Source organism: Netta rufina (genome assembly GCF_964035555.1).
Source record: "Netta rufina genome assembly, chromosome: 9".
Taxonomy (NCBI): Eukaryota; Metazoa; Chordata; class Aves; order Anseriformes; family Anatidae; genus Netta; species Netta rufina.
Window position 1 is genome coordinate 16,939,139 of NC_140132.1, and position 17,493 is coordinate 16,956,631.

At 37.7% G+C, this 17,493-nt stretch overlaps 1 protein-coding gene across 1 annotated transcript in view; it reads left to right on the forward strand.

Annotated features, from left to right (window-relative positions):
• ARMC9 (armadillo repeat containing 9) overlaps positions 1 to 17,493 on the forward strand; it is a 63,759-nt gene that overhangs the window by 30,878 nt on the left and 15,388 nt on the right. Inside the window, exons 13-21 of the mRNA XM_084292301.1 lie at positions 1,189 to 1,279; positions 2,074 to 2,197; positions 4,070 to 4,209; positions 5,019 to 5,095; positions 7,177 to 7,251; positions 8,351 to 8,441; positions 9,377 to 9,435; positions 15,034 to 15,138; positions 15,909 to 16,024. Of these exons, the coding sequence (XP_084148427.1) occupies positions 1,189 to 1,279; positions 2,074 to 2,197; positions 4,070 to 4,209; positions 5,019 to 5,095; positions 7,177 to 7,251; positions 8,351 to 8,441; positions 9,377 to 9,435; positions 15,034 to 15,138; positions 15,909 to 16,024 (878 nt within the window). The remainder of the gene's footprint in view (positions 1 to 1,188; positions 1,280 to 2,073; positions 2,198 to 4,069; positions 4,210 to 5,018; positions 5,096 to 7,176; positions 7,252 to 8,350; positions 8,442 to 9,376; positions 9,436 to 15,033; positions 15,139 to 15,908; positions 16,025 to 17,493) is intronic.

Genomic DNA, 17,493 nt, shown 5'->3' on the forward strand with positions numbered 1-17,493 from the left:
CAGAAAATATTACTGCTCTCTGGAGCGTGGGGGGGAAGCACTAGTACTGCCAAAATTGTGTGATACATTTAACTCCTTCGCCCCAGTCTTTAGATGTAATTGGCAAAGCTCGGCGTTACAGGAGTTCTTGATTTAGATCATCTCAGCAAGTGTATACAGTCCTTGTAGCCAAGGGGAAGTTTGTCACCTCTCCTGGTTTTTGATGTCTGAGTTGAGCAGAAGCCTACTGAGCCCCCCACATAACAGTCAGCTCTTGTTTACGAGATGCTCTGTCTCTTTTTGAGTCAGTATGTGTTGTTAGATAATACACTCATTTTCACTGCTCTAGGATAAGAGCAGAATTAGCACTTCAGTCTTAATACGTGCATGGAATGTCTGATTATGCCCATGTTCAACAGTATTTTAGTGAGTTTAGAATGGATTGTTACCTTTCTTTAGAAGGGGGATTATCAGGCATGTTGATTTATTCACTGATGATCTAGTACTGTTGCTAACAAAAGGGAAATATTTTTTTCATTCATAAAGGTTAATTTTATGCATGGTTGATTTCCCCAGTTGTTTAAGCTGTGGACCTGCCTGCTGCATTGTCATTGCAACAGTAACTTGTGCTATTAGAAAAGTTAAAGGATTAATAAATCAATGATCGCTTTTTTTTCTCCCTGAGAATTTCTGTAAGAGCAAAGTTATGCAAAGGTAATGCCAAAAGTAAAACAGATTAAAAATAGTTTGCAATGTGTTGTTCTTTGTAAGTTACTGAGCTGCTTTCCCACACTCCTAGTTGTCAAACAACAGCATTCCTATTCGGATGACATTAATATTTAGCCAGTGACCAAGAAAACCTGTTAATTTAAGTTCACAAACAAAATGCGCTAATTTTAGTTTTCCTCTTTGCCAGTGCTGGTTAATTATAATTCTTATTCTACACCATGGAGTTTAATAACATTATAACAGAGCTGAGTGGCTGTGATCTGCTTATTTTCTGTCTCTTCCTTAGCCACACCCCCACACCAAAATTTAAAAAAGGAAGTGGAAAATTCTAAATCACAGTGACAATTTTTAAGATATCGGTATGCGGTTTATGCTTGTTTGCTCTGAAAATTTACTGAAGCTTTTAAAATGTTACAGAAGACTAGGTTTGTTTTTTTCCCTCTTCGGTGAGCTATTACTAACATTTGTTTTCTTTTTCAGAGAAATGTCCTTAAATTATTACAGTCTAAGAGCGAGGTAGTCAGACAGTACATGGCAAGGCTCATCAATGCTTTTGCTTCATTGGCAGAAGGTAAGAGATCCATGGTGAGGGGAGGAGGGTTGCAAATCATTTTCATATAATGCTGGCTCATAGGTACTTTAAAAAGTGCATGTCACCCCGTGTGGGAATTTAGAGTCTCATTGGCATACTTTTTCTAGGGCTTCACTGTCTTTTGTTACGTAGATTCAAAAGAGTTTTTCAGTGTCTGGAAAGTTTTCATTTTGACACTGTGTTTGCATCATTTCTGTTGTTTTTGATGATTTGTGGTCTGTGCAGGAGCCTAGCCAGTTGATGTCTTTATGTAGGCTTCAGTCTCTTTATGAAGGTCAAAAAATATATATATGGAGAGGAAATTCCCCACTAGTTAAAGTGCCTGTTGGCAAACCTGCTCCCAGACTGCGTATCTCTGCCTGTCCCAAGTTAGCCACCAGGTCTGGTGTTTCTTCAGAAGCTAACTATTGCTAGGACCTGAAATCCCTTTGAAAGTCAGTAACACCTAACTTACCTGAACTCTTTGGACATCTCAGTTCTTTTTGTAGAGTATGTAAAACTGTAATAAATCAGAAAGCATGTTCTGAAAGAATAGTGGATTCTGTGTGGTACAAGCAGAGGTACTAACTAGGCAGGTAGGGACCTCTAATATGCCAAGCGGGTGGATTTGGTCTGCTAGGCAACTCATTTGTTCGGGTTTGTTTGGGTTTTGGCACATTGTGGCTCCTCAGGAAAAAACTAAGGTCAATCCAACGTACTCTTTCAAGGAGAAAAAACTTTTCTGTCATAAGTTGATATCTCAGCATCTGTTCTTTCATCACTCTTTGCACCAGGTCGTCTCTACCTTTCTCAGAACCCACTGTTGCTGCGATTGCTGGAGGAGAGACTGAAAGCTGAGGACAAGGATTCCCTTACATGGGAGAATGTTCTGGGGGCTTTGCAGAAATTCAGCCTCAGGTGATGAAAGCACAGCACTCAGTGGTGACAGCAGGGGAGGAAATGCAGGCTAAGTTAAGCTCTGTTCAGGGAGGAAAGAAGAGTGCTTGATTTTCCCATAACAATCATCAGACCCTCTGATGACCGATGAAAGCGGTGTCATTTATAATGGAGGAGAATTCAGTTTTGCTGACTGAATTAACCTGATTTCCTACCAGCTGTCATGACTTGAGTAAACGTAAATCTCCTACCACGGCTCTGTGCACTTCTCTATGTATTCTTTAACTGAACAACTGAAGTGAAAGTCTTAATGTAGAAAGTTCTGAAAATGCCACACAGGAGAAAAAAAAAAAGAGCTGTTTTACATTCCCATGCATAATGTTTTCATTATCCTTTCTGCAAACATTTTTCAGGGATTTCATTCTCATGCTGTTGATCCTCTTTCCTGGAGCTGTCTATACATGGGCTATTCTGTTTTTTCCTTTTGAATTACTGACTCAAATGAAATTTCACGCAAATGCAATAAAGTGCATGATATTGCTCTCATTTTAAAAGTAACTATGATCTAGGACCTCTGTTTTCACAGTATTTGGGAGGAATATTCAGCTCTGAATAGCTAACTAAATGTAAGGAGATAAATATATCTCTCTCTTCTAAATTAAGACTGCAAGTTGTGTTATTTTGTTTGTTTGTTGTTGTTGTTTGTTTGGGCTTGTTGAAGAATAAGTGCTGCTCTTGAATTTGCCTCATTTAGATTTTCAGTAGATAAAGTATGTGGAAATGTGCATAAGATTCTGCACTGCTTCCTTACATAATACCTTACATATATTTGAGAAGAAATCTTCATATCCTACTGCTTGAAATCCTAAACCGGTCTTAGACAAAATGATTTTTCCATTTAAGCAGCATTTGATAGAACAGTTGAGTTTGAATTTTGGGGTCAGGAGCATTTTTGTGAAATAAGCCACTGCAATTTTTGTTTTCAATCTGAAAAATAACAGTTCATTTTATAGAAGGTTAATGCCAGATACTTGACATGTGGGACTTTTAATATAGGGTCAGATGCTCCCTTGTTTTGCCTCAGTCCTTGGCACAGACCCACCCTACGATCCAGGACCGAGGAAGTGTGTGTGAGTTTTCAAGGGTAATCTAAATCCCAAATACTAAGACCAAGGAAATAACCGTTTGATCTTTGGAGTTTAGACTTGCTGGCTGTAAGAAATAAAGTAATTAACAAGTGATGTTCTTCAGTAAGACATTTTCCACCACTTCTAAGAGAAAAAAAAAATTCTACATGGGGTGTGTATGTTTGGTGTTGTTAAGTTAGGAAGTTCTGTGGCAGGAGTCAATCACAGTTGATCACCTGGCACTTGTCAGAGACAACTACAGTTTGAGGAAAAAATTTACACAATATAACAATCCCTAGAGAAAGTGCAAACAGATCTAAGCAAAGATTGCATCTGCCTAATCAGCAGTACAAAAATGCTATAGTGCTTTGTCAAACAGTAATTGTTTTATGGGTCTGTTATGTGTAGCTGTTTTTTTTTTGTTTGCTTTTTTCTTATTTTAAACCAATTTGAAGTCAATGGAAAATGCAGTATTAGGTGGAATTAGCCTTAGAAAGCAATGAAACTTACCCCAGCAATTTGCAGGTGTACACCCAACAGTATTTCAGTCTTCTAACCCTACAGGAATCTGCATCTACTTACCAGGCTTTGTTAATTCACTAGTATGATTCTGCAAAATGAGCAGTTTATTTTTTTTGTTGGCGAGCTAGCGTATGGCAGGTAGATACAGTAGGTATTTAATGTGCTCGTATTCAATATAAATGTATTCAAAAGGTGTTTACCTTGTGGTTTGCTTTTTTGTGTGTATTGTTGTTTTTAATCCTAGGCGTGCACTGCAGTCAGCAATGATCAAAGATGGGCTCATTTTCTGGCTGGTTGATGTTCTGACAGATACAGATAGCCTGTCTGATTACACACTGGAGTATGCTGTTGCCTTGCTCATGAATCTGTGTCTGAGGAGTGCAGGTATCTTACTTCTGAATTACAATTTTATTCCAAGTGGATAGGGAAGATCCTGAAACCTTTCACTGTTATCCCTGGATTCTTTCAAGTAACTATATTTAGTAGCTGAGACTCAACCAACTAGTGACATTTGAGTGTCATAACCAGTATTTAATGAGCATATCTCTTTCCCAAGAATCCCAGACTATGGTGGTTGGCTTGACCAAAATCCCAAGAACTAAGGAAGCAGTTAATCAATGAAACCCTCCAAGATTTGATTTTTTTTCGGATCAACATGTGAGGACTGCCGTTCCTACGTTCCAGGTCCACTTTTAGAAGGACACTTACTATTTAAGAGATCTGTTTATGTAAAAGAAAGTCAGAATTGACTTAATCACTAATGGCAAGGAGCTTAACCTTCACCATGTGAAATGAAATACTTGTGTGCTATACTTTACTGTGTAGAGATGTCCCCTGAGAAAATAAGGTTCCTGTCTTAAAAGACTTAAAAGAACATTAAAGTAAGTTTCGTTTTAAAAAGGAAAGTAAGGCAAGGAAGAGAGCTTGGCATAAGAAAAATAATGCCTTTGTTTAACTTTGTTAAATCCCTTTGTGTTGCATCCTGTCCAAGATTGCGATTGTATAAAACTGGAAAACTCCACTAATTTCAGCTCAGTTATGAGCAGCATTTGGCAGGAACAGTATTGCTCTGTGTAAATTCATTCTATTTAGTACTGATTTTAAGAAATAATTAAGACACTTTCTCTGATCTGCTGTTTTTTTGGTGTTGTTTTTTTTTTTTTTTCAAGCATATTTATTTTCGCCCTTTGCAGGGAAGAAAATGTGTGCAAGGATTTCAAACCATGTGCTCAAAGTTCTCTCTGATCTTCTTGGCCATGAAAATCATGAGGTACTTGTACAGCAACTTAGGGTTAAGAAAAAGGTAAAAAGGAAAATTAAAGATGAAAAAGGCAAGAAAGGAAGAAACAGAAATAAATATATAAATTGTCTTTGTTTCCCTTGTTAGACTTTCAAGTAATTAAGTACCTCGAAAGTTTCCTAAAATTCACAATTCTGTGAATTTGATTTCATTGGACACAGATCTTTCTAGATGTAATTATGTCTTCCTTTAACACAGGTTGATAGCCAGAAGTGAAAGTCTTGTAGGTGCCCAGCTATCGTGTAATCCACATGCATTCTTGACTGCTGTTTCTGACACTGTTTAAATGTTATCTCAAGACCGAGAGGATTTGGTCTGACTACTTCATGAGCTGAGGTGCAAGCCATTATGTAAAACATTGGTACAAAAAAACAAATCTGCTGCTAATTTAAAGAACGGTACAAGAAAGCAGTACACCTGTGATGTTCAAGCCCAAATATGTTTTTGTCTGCCACTTTGTTTAACCTGCCTCTTTACTGCCTTGGGGTTCAAGCTTCTTTTCTGTCTCCAGACACACTTGTGCCATAGATGTTATATTAAACAACCTCAGAGGAAAGTGTTAAAGGTGATAGTTTATTTCTGCCTAATGTTTTCAAGACATCACTCTGATAAAATTTGTCTTTTATGTAAAGCATTGATTCAGCTCTCTCTGCAGAGGAGTACTTCTTTTAACCATTTGGTAGAACTGAAGGGAGGAGAAAATGCAGACAAATATTTTTATGAAATTGAAATCAGAGAGAGGGAGAGTTTAGTGGGATACTCTTGATAGATAGATAGATCGATCGATCTTGATAGATCAATTCCTTGATGATTTGCAAGGTGGTTTGGGACATCCAGTAAAAACAAAATATAAACTGTGGGATCTCATGTTTATATCTAATAATTGGATCATCAAGAAGGTTTTTTTGTTTATCACTTAAGCTGGAAACAGTGAATGTTTCAATGAACTATTAGCTCCAGGTTTTATGAATTAATCAGAGGGCGTAGATCAGTTCTTTACTGGCACTGTTTTAATTAAGACAAATTTTGTCATATCTTTATTGAACTCTTTCAGTATTTTTGTTTTTATGAAAGGGAAAGTTAATACGATACATAGTAGTACAAAATAACATCCCAGTTCCTAGACTGAAATATTTAGAAAACGCTGTGATACAGTTGAAGTCTGTGCCTTAGAAGGACCTTGAAATTTCTTTTTAAGGATGGATTCTTAGGACTTCGTACCAGTGCAACTGATGGAAGTTTTGTTATTGCAGTCAAAGGTACAGGGCAGCTCTCTTGGGTGCCAAGAGAACTTTCTGAGAAGCTGTGGAGCCCTTGTGTAAATACTAATCCCTTGTCTTTCCTTGTTTCCTCTGCTCACTGCCTAGCTCACTTGTTCGTTTTTCCAAAATACAGTCAGAGGATGACTGGACGTCTTAGTGCTCCAACAGTAACTGGCCAACACAACGGGTCACATAAGTGCTACTAAAAGTAGTTTGACATATCTGGTGGTTTTCACTAATCGTATTACCAAGTTTTTTTGCTTCTGCTGAGGGACAGTAAATAGGAAGCTGAGTGGGAGGATCTTTTACATTTCTTCAGCTTTTATCATCCTGCTTAAGGCTACAGTGCTTGAAACCCGTCTGTGTTTATGCTGACATGGTTTTGTCCCAGTTGTTTGTCCTTTCCTTTTTTTTTGTAGTGCTAAGCAGAAAAATTAGGTTAGTTTCTGACTTTCTCCTTTCTCTCTCTCTTTTTTTTTTTTTTCTTTTTGGCCATGGGCTAGGTCAGTTTGCAAGAACACATTAACACATTTTCAAAAAAGGGGTGGGGACTATCAACACACAGCAGTACTGGTTTAGCTCAATCATGTCACAGTGTACTTGCATCCCCCCAGAAAATCACTGCTTACCAAGTGGGAATTTTTGCAAGTGTGTAGGCTACCCTGATTAAACTCTCTGAACATAGTTGGTTCTGTTCCTTCACTCTTAAATTTTGGTTATAGTCTACTTGGCTGAATGTCAGAGTTTTTCTTAGTGGTCTGACTACTGGCAAGTATTTCTTCCTCTTAGATACAACCATATGTGAATGGAGCACTGTATAGCATTCTCGCCATCCCTTCTGTCCGAGAAGAAGCCAGAGCAATGGTAAGAAGTTCTGCTTTGCTTAGCACAGAGATCACTTCATGCACTGAAGATGACGTGTGTGGGTATCTGTTGAGAGGCGTGCAGCAGATTTGTCATAGGCATAGCATTTTGAGAAGGGAATCCGCAGGAGGCCCTCCACCTTTGATACACAAACAGGTATAAATGTACGTCTTGAACATTTTTGCCATATTTGCTAGCCTTTTCCTAAAGGTGAAGCCCCAGCAGCATAAAGGATCCTTCTTAGTTTATAAATGAAAGATGTTATTTTAGAACAGTTGTCCATGTAGCATTTCATAGATTGGATGTGGCTCAGAAGATGCTTTCATCTGACCTGCTATTTATGGCCTTCCCTGAGTTAAGTAATTCTGCTCAAGTGAGCTAAGGGGATAAGTGTTCTTCTTGCTGTTTTTTTTTTTTTTTTTTTTCCTGTCTGGTCTAGACATGGTTAGCTGGGGAGGGCGGGAGGAAGGTTTTCACAGAACTAGGAACTGGTTCAGGTGAAAGCTAGTCTAATGGTAACAAAAGTGTTTTGACTTGGGGTTGATGAAGCTATTCCAGGGACAGCAGTGTATCCTTGTATTTTAAGGACTAACCTAGAAAGTTTTACAGACATGATTGTTGTCAGATGTTTTACCTAACAGAACACAAAGGATTGAATGTCATCTTAAATGATTAAAGGCACAACATCAAGCCTATAAGGGACTGCAAAGGAAGAAACGGAGTTTAGAGAAGGTCAAAGAGAGTCCTGCCTTTTGCTTTCCTTCTCTAAATCTTTCACAGTTATCTCTGTGAAGGCAAATTGGCCATTTTCTCTTGACGCCTGTGTTAACAACTGAGTTGAGAAGGTGGAAGCAGCAGATCTATTAAAATTTGCTGCTTATCGTGGATACTTCCATATCTAAATCTAGAAGCAATGTACACATCCCATTTCTTTGGCCTTTGGGAAGTGTATGGACAAAAAGGAATGTTTATTGCTGGACACAGTTTGTTTCACACTGCCAATATTCTTCCCAACAAAACAGTGATATTTTAGCTGACAGTGCTCTGTCAGTGTGGTCACATGAAACACTAACCTAGCAATGTTTTCCACTCCATCCAGGGAATGGAAGAAATTCTGCGCTGCTTTATCAAGGAAGGAAGTGCAGAGATGATCCGGCAGATTGAATTTATTATCAAGCAGCTCAATTCAGGTCAGAGGAACAAATGCAGCTATCTGAGCTGTACATCTTTCATAAAAGTCAGAAGAAGGCTCATTTTTTTATTTGGCATTGAAACTCTTGTAGAACTACAGTAATGTGATGGGCTCAGAGAGGGTGAATAGTTAATGTCAGGATTTGATATGTTTTAAAATTGATTTTTGTGTTACATTTATAAAGAAGAAAGAAAAGGCTGTGTAGTTCCCAATCCTGAAGTTTTGGGACTGTAAACAGAATGCCTTTGTCTGTGTTTTTTTTTAATGCCAGTGCCCTCACAGTAACAAGAGACCAGTGTCAACTGCAAAAATAAGCAGGTGATACAGATTGTAAAGCAGGATTTGGTGACTATGTCAGTCTCTGCTCATCTCTCGTTCTGTAGAGGAGCATAGCTCTGTTATCTGCAATTGTTATTGCAGATACACTGCTGACCTTGGGGGGTTTTGTTGTGTGGTGTGTTGTGTTTTTTTTTTTAAATTCGTATTGATCTTCTGTATTCTGCTATATTGCACAAAAGTTAAAAAATATATATATATATTTTTACTTGTGGACAGTATAATAATGAAGTGCTTGTAGAGAGAAGTAGAATATTTTATTAAAAGTTAGTTGAAAAATAGACAAACTTGCAAGCACACACTCTCATTCAAGTCTTCTCAGTAAATACACTGAGGCATCATAGTAGGATTTATGAGAAAAGAACCATTCCCAAGTGTTTCTGTTTCTGCCTTTTTTTTTTTTTCTTGGATATGAATTGGCTTCAGTGATTTCTAGCATGCTTTATAGGAGCAAATAATTCCAGTAGTTGTCTTGAGAAGAATGGTGTGTCTATAAGAGAAGCAAGCTAAATCTGAATGTTCCAAAAGAGGGGCAATAACTAGAGATTCTTTTAGGCTAGACGTGTTCTTACAGAGTTTCATTTTGCTTCTTTCTAGAAGAGCCATTAAATGACAGTGCCGTGTCTGATGATGAAGAGGAAGAAGAGGATGAGGAAGTAAGTATAAAGGCCCTCTGGAACCTTTTAGAAAAATCCTTAGTCCTCTAGACAAAAAGTATTTCTGTCAGTAAACCAGACCTTGTTTATTCCATGGAGGTGTTCTTTTTTTTTATTTTCTTTTTACCTTTGGTTGATTTTGGTGGTGGTGGTTTTATTTAATTACCATGGTAATATTAACAAGAAAATTGTATCCGTTTACATTACCTTTACTCCATCTGAAGTCCTATACTTTTATTTTGACAAGTCACCTCCTTTGTGATAAATAAAGGATTATAGCTGGAAATAAGTAAAGAGATGAGCACAAGTAGAAATCTTGCTTTCAAACAGACTTATTTCAGCAATTAAATATAAAGGAAGTGAATGATCCAGTATATCACCAGAATAGCTTTTAAAATATTGTTGTTTTTTTTCTTAAGGTATCTTTATCTGTTTAATGTGTGACTTCATTTTGCTGTTTAGAAACTTTTAAATATATTTCGTAAATTGTTTATGATGAAGGAAAACAGTAATTCCAAATTTGAAAATAACTGCCATAAAAAGAGAAGAAGAAAAAAATAAGATAGCAAGTATCAGAAACAGCACAATAGCGTAAACTGGTGAGCTGTATATTTCCAGCACTGTTAACAAAATTTTTTATACTGATGATTTCACTTCAGCATTTTTTAAGAAGCTGTTTGCGTAGGGTAATAGGATTCCAGGTGTAGACAGCATGTAGTGTAATTAGTTTATTCGCCATGATCCCATGGCAGGGAAGTCAGACTAGATGGTCTGAAATGGTCCCTTTAAACCCAAATGTTCCTGTGATTCTGTGATTTAAATTAACCATCAAAGCAAGGTGTAAACAATGTTTAAGAAATTTGCAACAGTCTTCACTGGTGTTGTTACAAAGAATAAGATGCATAAAACTCAGTAAGCCTGTTGTGTGTGTGTTTGCTAGCTTGTTGCACGTTAATGCTTAGCAAGAGTGGTGATGCTGCTGAACCCAGAAGGTGCCCTGCTGCTGCAGGTTGACTGAGCGTATTTTCAAGTGAACTTTGAACCTGTTACATTGTGAAAACAGAAAAATATGCAAACATCCCATTTGTAAAAGGTGTGGTTTACTTGTAGCCATGTAGCGTATCACTTTGCAGGATCCAGCCTTTGCTTGGCAGTGTCCAGAAAAAAAATTGTATTTGCATTCTTTAGCTGTTTTGTGTTGTGGCACAATAGGTCGTGAGAAGCCTAGACCAGATTATCTTTTGTGCCTTTCCCTAATTTTACAGCCATGTGGAAATTCTAACATTACAGCTGTATGGAAGCTTTCATTTACAGACAGCTCTTTTTTCTTCTAAAGGGGTTCAGCAAACTCTTTTTTTTTTTTTTTTTTTCTATTAGGATTGGATTATTGTAATTGTATCATCTCTTGAAGTTCTGAAGTGTGTTTTCAGTAATCTTCTCTTTCCATGACTCCAGACCAAAACCAGTGCTTTATATGCAAGGTGGTCTTTCCAGGGATTAACACCTTTTAACTGGTTAACACCTTTTAACTGGTGTTCCAAGGCTTTTGGTGTCTCAGATGTATTGTGAGTATTCAAAGTTGAGATATTTTTCCCCTGAACGCCAGTATCCTTATTTTGAAGGTTACTATGATCTGTTATGAAATCACAGAGATTGGGACACCATTCATGAAAGGTGTGGCTTTAAATTGTGTGATGGTGTCGCATACTTTTATTGTGGTTTTTACTTCTCTTTTTTCCTGCTGATGATTTCTCCTATTCAGTCATGTCCTCTAGATGAGTTGCTGCTGCTCACAATCCCAGCCAAGGCTCTAAGTCAAACCAATTGTATGTGAAATGTGTAACAGGCTTCTGTCAGTCCTTATTTTACTCAAATATAACAATAAGTTCTTGAAACAGAGAAGTGCCTGGTTTCAGTTTTACAATAGCTTTGAGATTATATTAAAAAGAAAAGGAAAAACTCTTAATTCAGGCAGTTTTACAACTACTTCTATAATAATGATGTGGCGAGTCCTACATTGTAACTGCTTCTGGCACTGTAATTCTGTTCTGTTCCATGTAGGGCTGGTCTGTCGGTCTTTCAGAAAGCAGAATATACAAACTGTGGCAACAAAAGGCTATACAAAACTCATAATGTTGTTACTTTCTTAACTAAGCAAAGCTCTGTTGACTCACTGCCTCGGTGCTTGAGGCCCTTTTGTATTTTGGAAATGCTGTGAGTTATTGTTCTGTGGAGTTCTGTGATAACATCTGGTGCTGTGATCTGGCAGCACAAAGTTTTGAAAGACTTTGTCGGAAGCCTTGCCTTGACATAATGCTTAAAAGCTACTACAGAGAATATATTTCCCTATACGTCTATTTAGTGACAATATGTGACATGCATTCAGACTGCCTGCTGATATCATCATTTGTTGCTGATTTACTCGGCACCAGTTTACACCTTCACAGCTTAAGAAATAACAAAGTGAGTCTTTTATGCAGACTCTTAAGTTGCAGTTTCTACCCAAGCTTTTCTTGTTTCCAAAAACATGTGAAGAATCCCCATGCTGTTACCATTACCTTTCTTGTTGTTTTCTTCCTTTTTTTCCTTTTGCCTGCGATTAATTTAAAGTTGTTGAATTCTCTTCTGGCTTTGAACAGACCTTGTGGTACTGACTTTCTCCTAAACACTGCCGCCAAGATGTGGTTGAGCTTGTTGGAGGATGAGCCTGAGATTTCTAAGAGAACGTCACACACTTGGAAATTAAGATTCTGTAGTGTGTGACATCAGAGCATATATGAAAAATTTCTGCGTAGTGTTACTCAGAAGAAAAATGGCTTTAAGGTTTGTCTGCCAAGCTTTACATTGATTTATGTAGAGCTCAGGATGCACTGTTTTCCACAGTATATGCCCACTTCGTTATATGAGCTGTCTGGCATGTGATGAGAGCCACAGTTACAATGCATAATTTTTGATGCTTAATATTCTTTTGACTGTTCTGTTAAATACTAACGTATTTTATATTTAATATTTAATCTTTATATTTGCTTTTTTATTTGACTTGGACCTTCTTAAAAAGCTGCCTATAAAAGTAAATATGTGATATCATAGCTCTAGCTCAGAAGTTTACTTACAAGCTCGAGATATGTTAGATAACTGTACAGTGACCATTTATCAAACACCCCGTGATGTCACCATCACTCAGCACCTGGCAATAAAATTAGTAAACTCCAGTGTGAAAATATACTTCAGACGAAGGGTACATCAAAGGAAGAAGCTTAATCACGAGGCTTCGAGCCATTGCATTAAAGGTTTGCTGCCAACAGTGGTGAATGGGGCACCAGTTGTGGTGTTGCAGTGGTGGAAGGATGACGGTACATATGTCAAAGCTTTCCTTCTGTGCAAGGAGGAGCTAGAGGAGGGAAGCGTTCAGGATCAGTTACCTGCTATGGTAAATAATGTTAGAGAGCAAGATTGACAGGGAGAGGTACTTCCCAAGAGCCAGAAACTGCTGTTCTCCGTGTGGCAGAATGCCTCAACCAGCATATTGGGTGAGGTGGAACCTGGGGAAGCTGAGGAGATCCGTGAAGAAAAGCTAAATACATCGTGCATGCATGGTAGCTGGATGAAAATCTCCACCAGACTATTTATAAAGCTCATCTTTGCGAAAGCATGTACAGTATATTGTGGAGTTTAGTCTGTTTTTGTTGTTGATTTGCTTGATACAGGTGATTGCTGGCTACTGTACAAGTGTTTATCTGTATCTTTTCCATTATCTGGGTTACCTTTCACACCTACCCGGCTTCCCAGCTGGTTTTAACATATCCTGGGAGAGAAAGGCAGATGGAACATCTCCCTGAGGTCCTGTACAGCCTTGTCCTTTATGTCTGAGTGTCAGGAGGATGAAGAGGATTAACAGTCTGGTATCTCAAAAGTACCTTTGTAAAAACTATTTTTTATTAAATCTATATACAGAAAAAATAAATTAAGAAAAAATTGCTCTAAACCTCAGAAGTCTGTTGTTCATACACAGACATCTAATGCCTCTAAAGTTTGCCTAGGATATCAGTGATCATTGTTTTTAATGGCATTTTTAACAGGCTTTCTACATTACTTTAAATATACCTTACTCTAACAAGTCATTTAGTTTTTCTTAGTCACTTACATTTACTGTCGCAATCTGTTTTCTTTACTACGTGTGGGGTGGTTCTTATCTAGGTTATCACGGGCAGCTCGGAAGAAACTGCTTTCCAAGAGCAAAACGCAAGCAAAAATACTGTCATGCATGACTACTTTTGGTTTGTTGGAGGAGTCCCTCAAACTTTAATACTTCTTGGTTTGTATGAAAGCCGAATCACCACAGTTCTACCAGAAATAGACATGAGAGAGTGAATTCTGGATACTTCTCACTTGAGAAGTTGGTTACTTTTTGTATGTGTGAAATAAAGTCAACAGAGGACTGTCAATATATTGGTATCCTAAAGTACTGCTTCCAAGAATTTTGTAGCAGCCCCGAATTGTGAGCTTTAAAGATTTGGTGCAAAGCTGAGTTGCTGCTGCTGCTTCATATTGCTCCAGAAACATCTGCTTTCAGATGGCTGCCCCTGGTCTCCCCTTTAAGGAACCACTGCCCTCAGAGGAGCTTTGCATGCCCAGCCATAAGGAATTTTTGTCTCGAGTCATTAAAAATTATGCCTCCCTTTTCTCAAAAATAAGTAATAAAATGCTTTTGCCCCCCAGATGGGGAATAAGCAGCAGTAAATTACTTGAGTGTTTTTGTGAAGGTGTAGGGAAGAGTGCTCAATACATATACGTGGGCATTTTTACCTAATCGAATGCTAGCATTGTGTTCAGGAAAGACTATGAATTGTTTTAATGTGTGGTTACTTTATTTTTACTGCTACTTGTAATAATCTAATCTCAATCTATAATTTTTATTACTGTCACATGATACTGATTCATAGCAAGATCCGTACAAGTTCTCTGTCATTCTATTTGCTTGAAAGATAACTGTCTTGTATGTTTTAGTTTTAAAATTGACTTTTAAAAAAAATGAAACAAGGATATCCTTTTCTCAGCTTCCAGCGTGGCTGAGAAACTTCATCAGGTTGTTTTTTTCAGTCTGTATTGCACGACTAAGTTGGCTGTATGACTAGATCTGCAAAAACTAAAACTCCAAACTTCACAGCAGCTGCTTGTTAAAGATGGAGCATTGCACCTCCTCGGACTAGAATGTGGTGTTCCACAAAAATACCAATTGCTGAGATTTTCCTGAGTCTTTATTAAGTTCCGCAAGGAATAATGATTTGAGCTTGAGGAAATTTGAAGAACAACTTTTGAAATTCGTGCTGTGCCTTCTGGAGAAGGATTTGTAGAGAAAAAAATGTTTCCTTCTCTCAGGCTTCTGTAGTTTCTGTTTGTATCAAAAGCTTATGTGAGTTTTCTTAGCTATCTGCATTTTTGATAGAAATTGCCTGCTTGTTACTATTTGCATGTGCAGTACTAAGTCATTTACCTGGAAAGTAGATATCATCCAAGTGACTACTGAAGTGAGAACTAAATTTAAAAATGGAAACGTCCTTGGAACATGGGCTGAGATAACGCGTGTTGCTGTTGCAGGAAGACCATGACATCATGGAGGCTGATCTGGACAAAGATGAGATTTTACAACCTCAACTGGGAGAACTTACAGGAGAGAAGCTGCTGACAACTGAGTACTTGGGAGTGAGTACCAGTTAGTATGATCCTGAAATAAATGAATTTGCTGGGTTAAGCGTTTAATTTCAGTGGTTTCATCACCTTCTAAAATCTTTTCTTCTTCATTTTGTTGATTTGGACTTGCATGGCAGTCCAAATCTTTCGCTATTAGTTTTCTAAGCTGTAGTTCAGAAATAGAATAAGTTTGAAAAGGCAGCTGCCCCTTCTTGGGAGGTAATCAGGCTGTGACTTGGTAATAAGCTAAGGACAGCCTTAGGGTTTTAGTGCTAGATCGCTGACTCTGTGGCACACAAAACAAAGCACTGAGCAACTTAACGCTGAAACACTCTGCTGGTCTGAAATTATTTTGACAGGGAGAAAAAAAGTTGAAAAATTAACTGTTCCTTCAATCTTTATGCCAGATCAAGTACTGTATATCTTACCTCAAGCATCAAAAAGACATTAAGTAAAAAAAAAAAAAAAAAGTTGTCACAACTGCCATTTAGTATGCTGCAATTTAATGTGAGATAAATGTGGCTGTATGCCTTCTGAATGTCAAAGTCCACACTCAGGTCGGGCTACAGTGATGATGAATGAGTGATGAGATGAGATGTCATGGGACAACCTGTAGTGATTCCACGGAATTTCATGTACTGATACTGGAACACAACTTAGTTGCTGTTGCAGTGTTTCTACAGATTTTTTTTTTCAGTGGTTCTAGTTCCTGGTCTTTCCGCTACCTTCTCTTTGTTTGTTTGTTTGTTTTTGTTTCAATTTCTTTATTACCTGTGTATCAGATAATGACTCATACTCCAAAAACCAAGAAGAAGCTGTTTCCCAGTGTCCAGCAGAGTATAGACGAGCCTCTCCAGAGACCTGTGACACCAGGTTATCACAGAACTGCGTACCCAATGTAAGTCTAAACAAATGAGGCAAAGCAGGATTTTTTTTTAACTTAAAAAGTGACCTAACAAATATCCCCACTGCCAGATAAATAAAATCTCCATACTTCAAAGTGCATTGGCATTGTCATTCTTTAAAGATCACTTGAAAGAAGAAATAAGAGTGCTGTAGGCAGAGAAAGGTCTGCTGGCTGAGGCCACATACTTTGAATAGTTGAACAAGTGTTTACTGATCAGTTTGATTTAAAGTAGCGTTATATCCTGTGTGTTCTTAATTCTTTCTTCTTCTCACAATATATTCTATTTGTAAGTTGCATGGAGTGTGTAAGATGACTGGGATCTTCATGTTATAAGCAAAAAAAGTATATTGCTCTAGACAGATACGCTATCCACCCATAAAACACACTAAAAAGAAAATGGAAAAGACAAATCTTAGTATGTCTGATTTCCTGTTTAAAAAAAAAAAAAAAAAAATCCAATGGGGGTGTCTGTGACACCTTGCTCTTGGTTTGATTGGTTCATTGTGGGGTCGCTGTTACCAGGTTCGAGGTCCCACTTCCACTGCATGGTACTTTTTCCAGTGGTAGACTAGAGGAGCTGGACTGACTGTCTGGCACTGGCTGTTTAGGTAGCCTTACTTAATATAAAGAAAACTTAAAATATTTTTCAGGAGTAGATTTTAGTTACCGTGGGAGTGTTTAAGCATTGCATTCCTGCTTTTTAAGTGGAGAGGAAAACAAGCATGTGACAATGAAGTGACTTGCCAAGGAAAAGTCAGAAAAACAGTGGCAAACCCGAGGGAATAGCTTTTATTTCCTGGTGCAATGTAATGTGCTACAGTTTATGTACCAGAAAAATGTCTAGAAGTGATCAAATGCCTCTTTTTATCACCGTCTACCCAGGTAATGTTTGCTTAACAAAATCCCAGGATTACCTGAGTGACACTGGTACTTTGTTGTGTCAAAGCTTAAATCTCCTTACGGACAGCTTTGCAGCCTATTGCCTCTGCAACACAACTTGAGGTGTGATTAAAAAAAATCATGTTGATTTAAAAAAAAAAAAAAAAAATCTTTCTCTACATAGTGGTTCTAGTAGCTTTGGGTCTGAGAAAAGTGGTGGGTGAAGCCTTCTTTACAGATCGCCTTATTGTGTAAACTAGAGAGGAGAAATGTCATCAGCAAAAGTCTAGCATGGTGAAGAATATGTGGAAATTATTTCCCTCCAGTTTTGCCAAGTGGTGGAAATTATAAGAGTATTTGGTGCTTGCATGTAGGAAGCATGAGATACCACTGTGAATTAGAAGTTTACATTTTGTATATAATTTATTTGTGCAAGAAAACTGCAGTAAATAGTAACATGCTTGAGGTAGCTTTTGCAACAGAAAAGAATAAGCTTTGGAGGCTTTATGTCTTTCTAATTTTAGTAAGAATTCATTTAGTAAAATGAGGAAATTACTTTCTTAGGAAGAGGAGGGCAATAA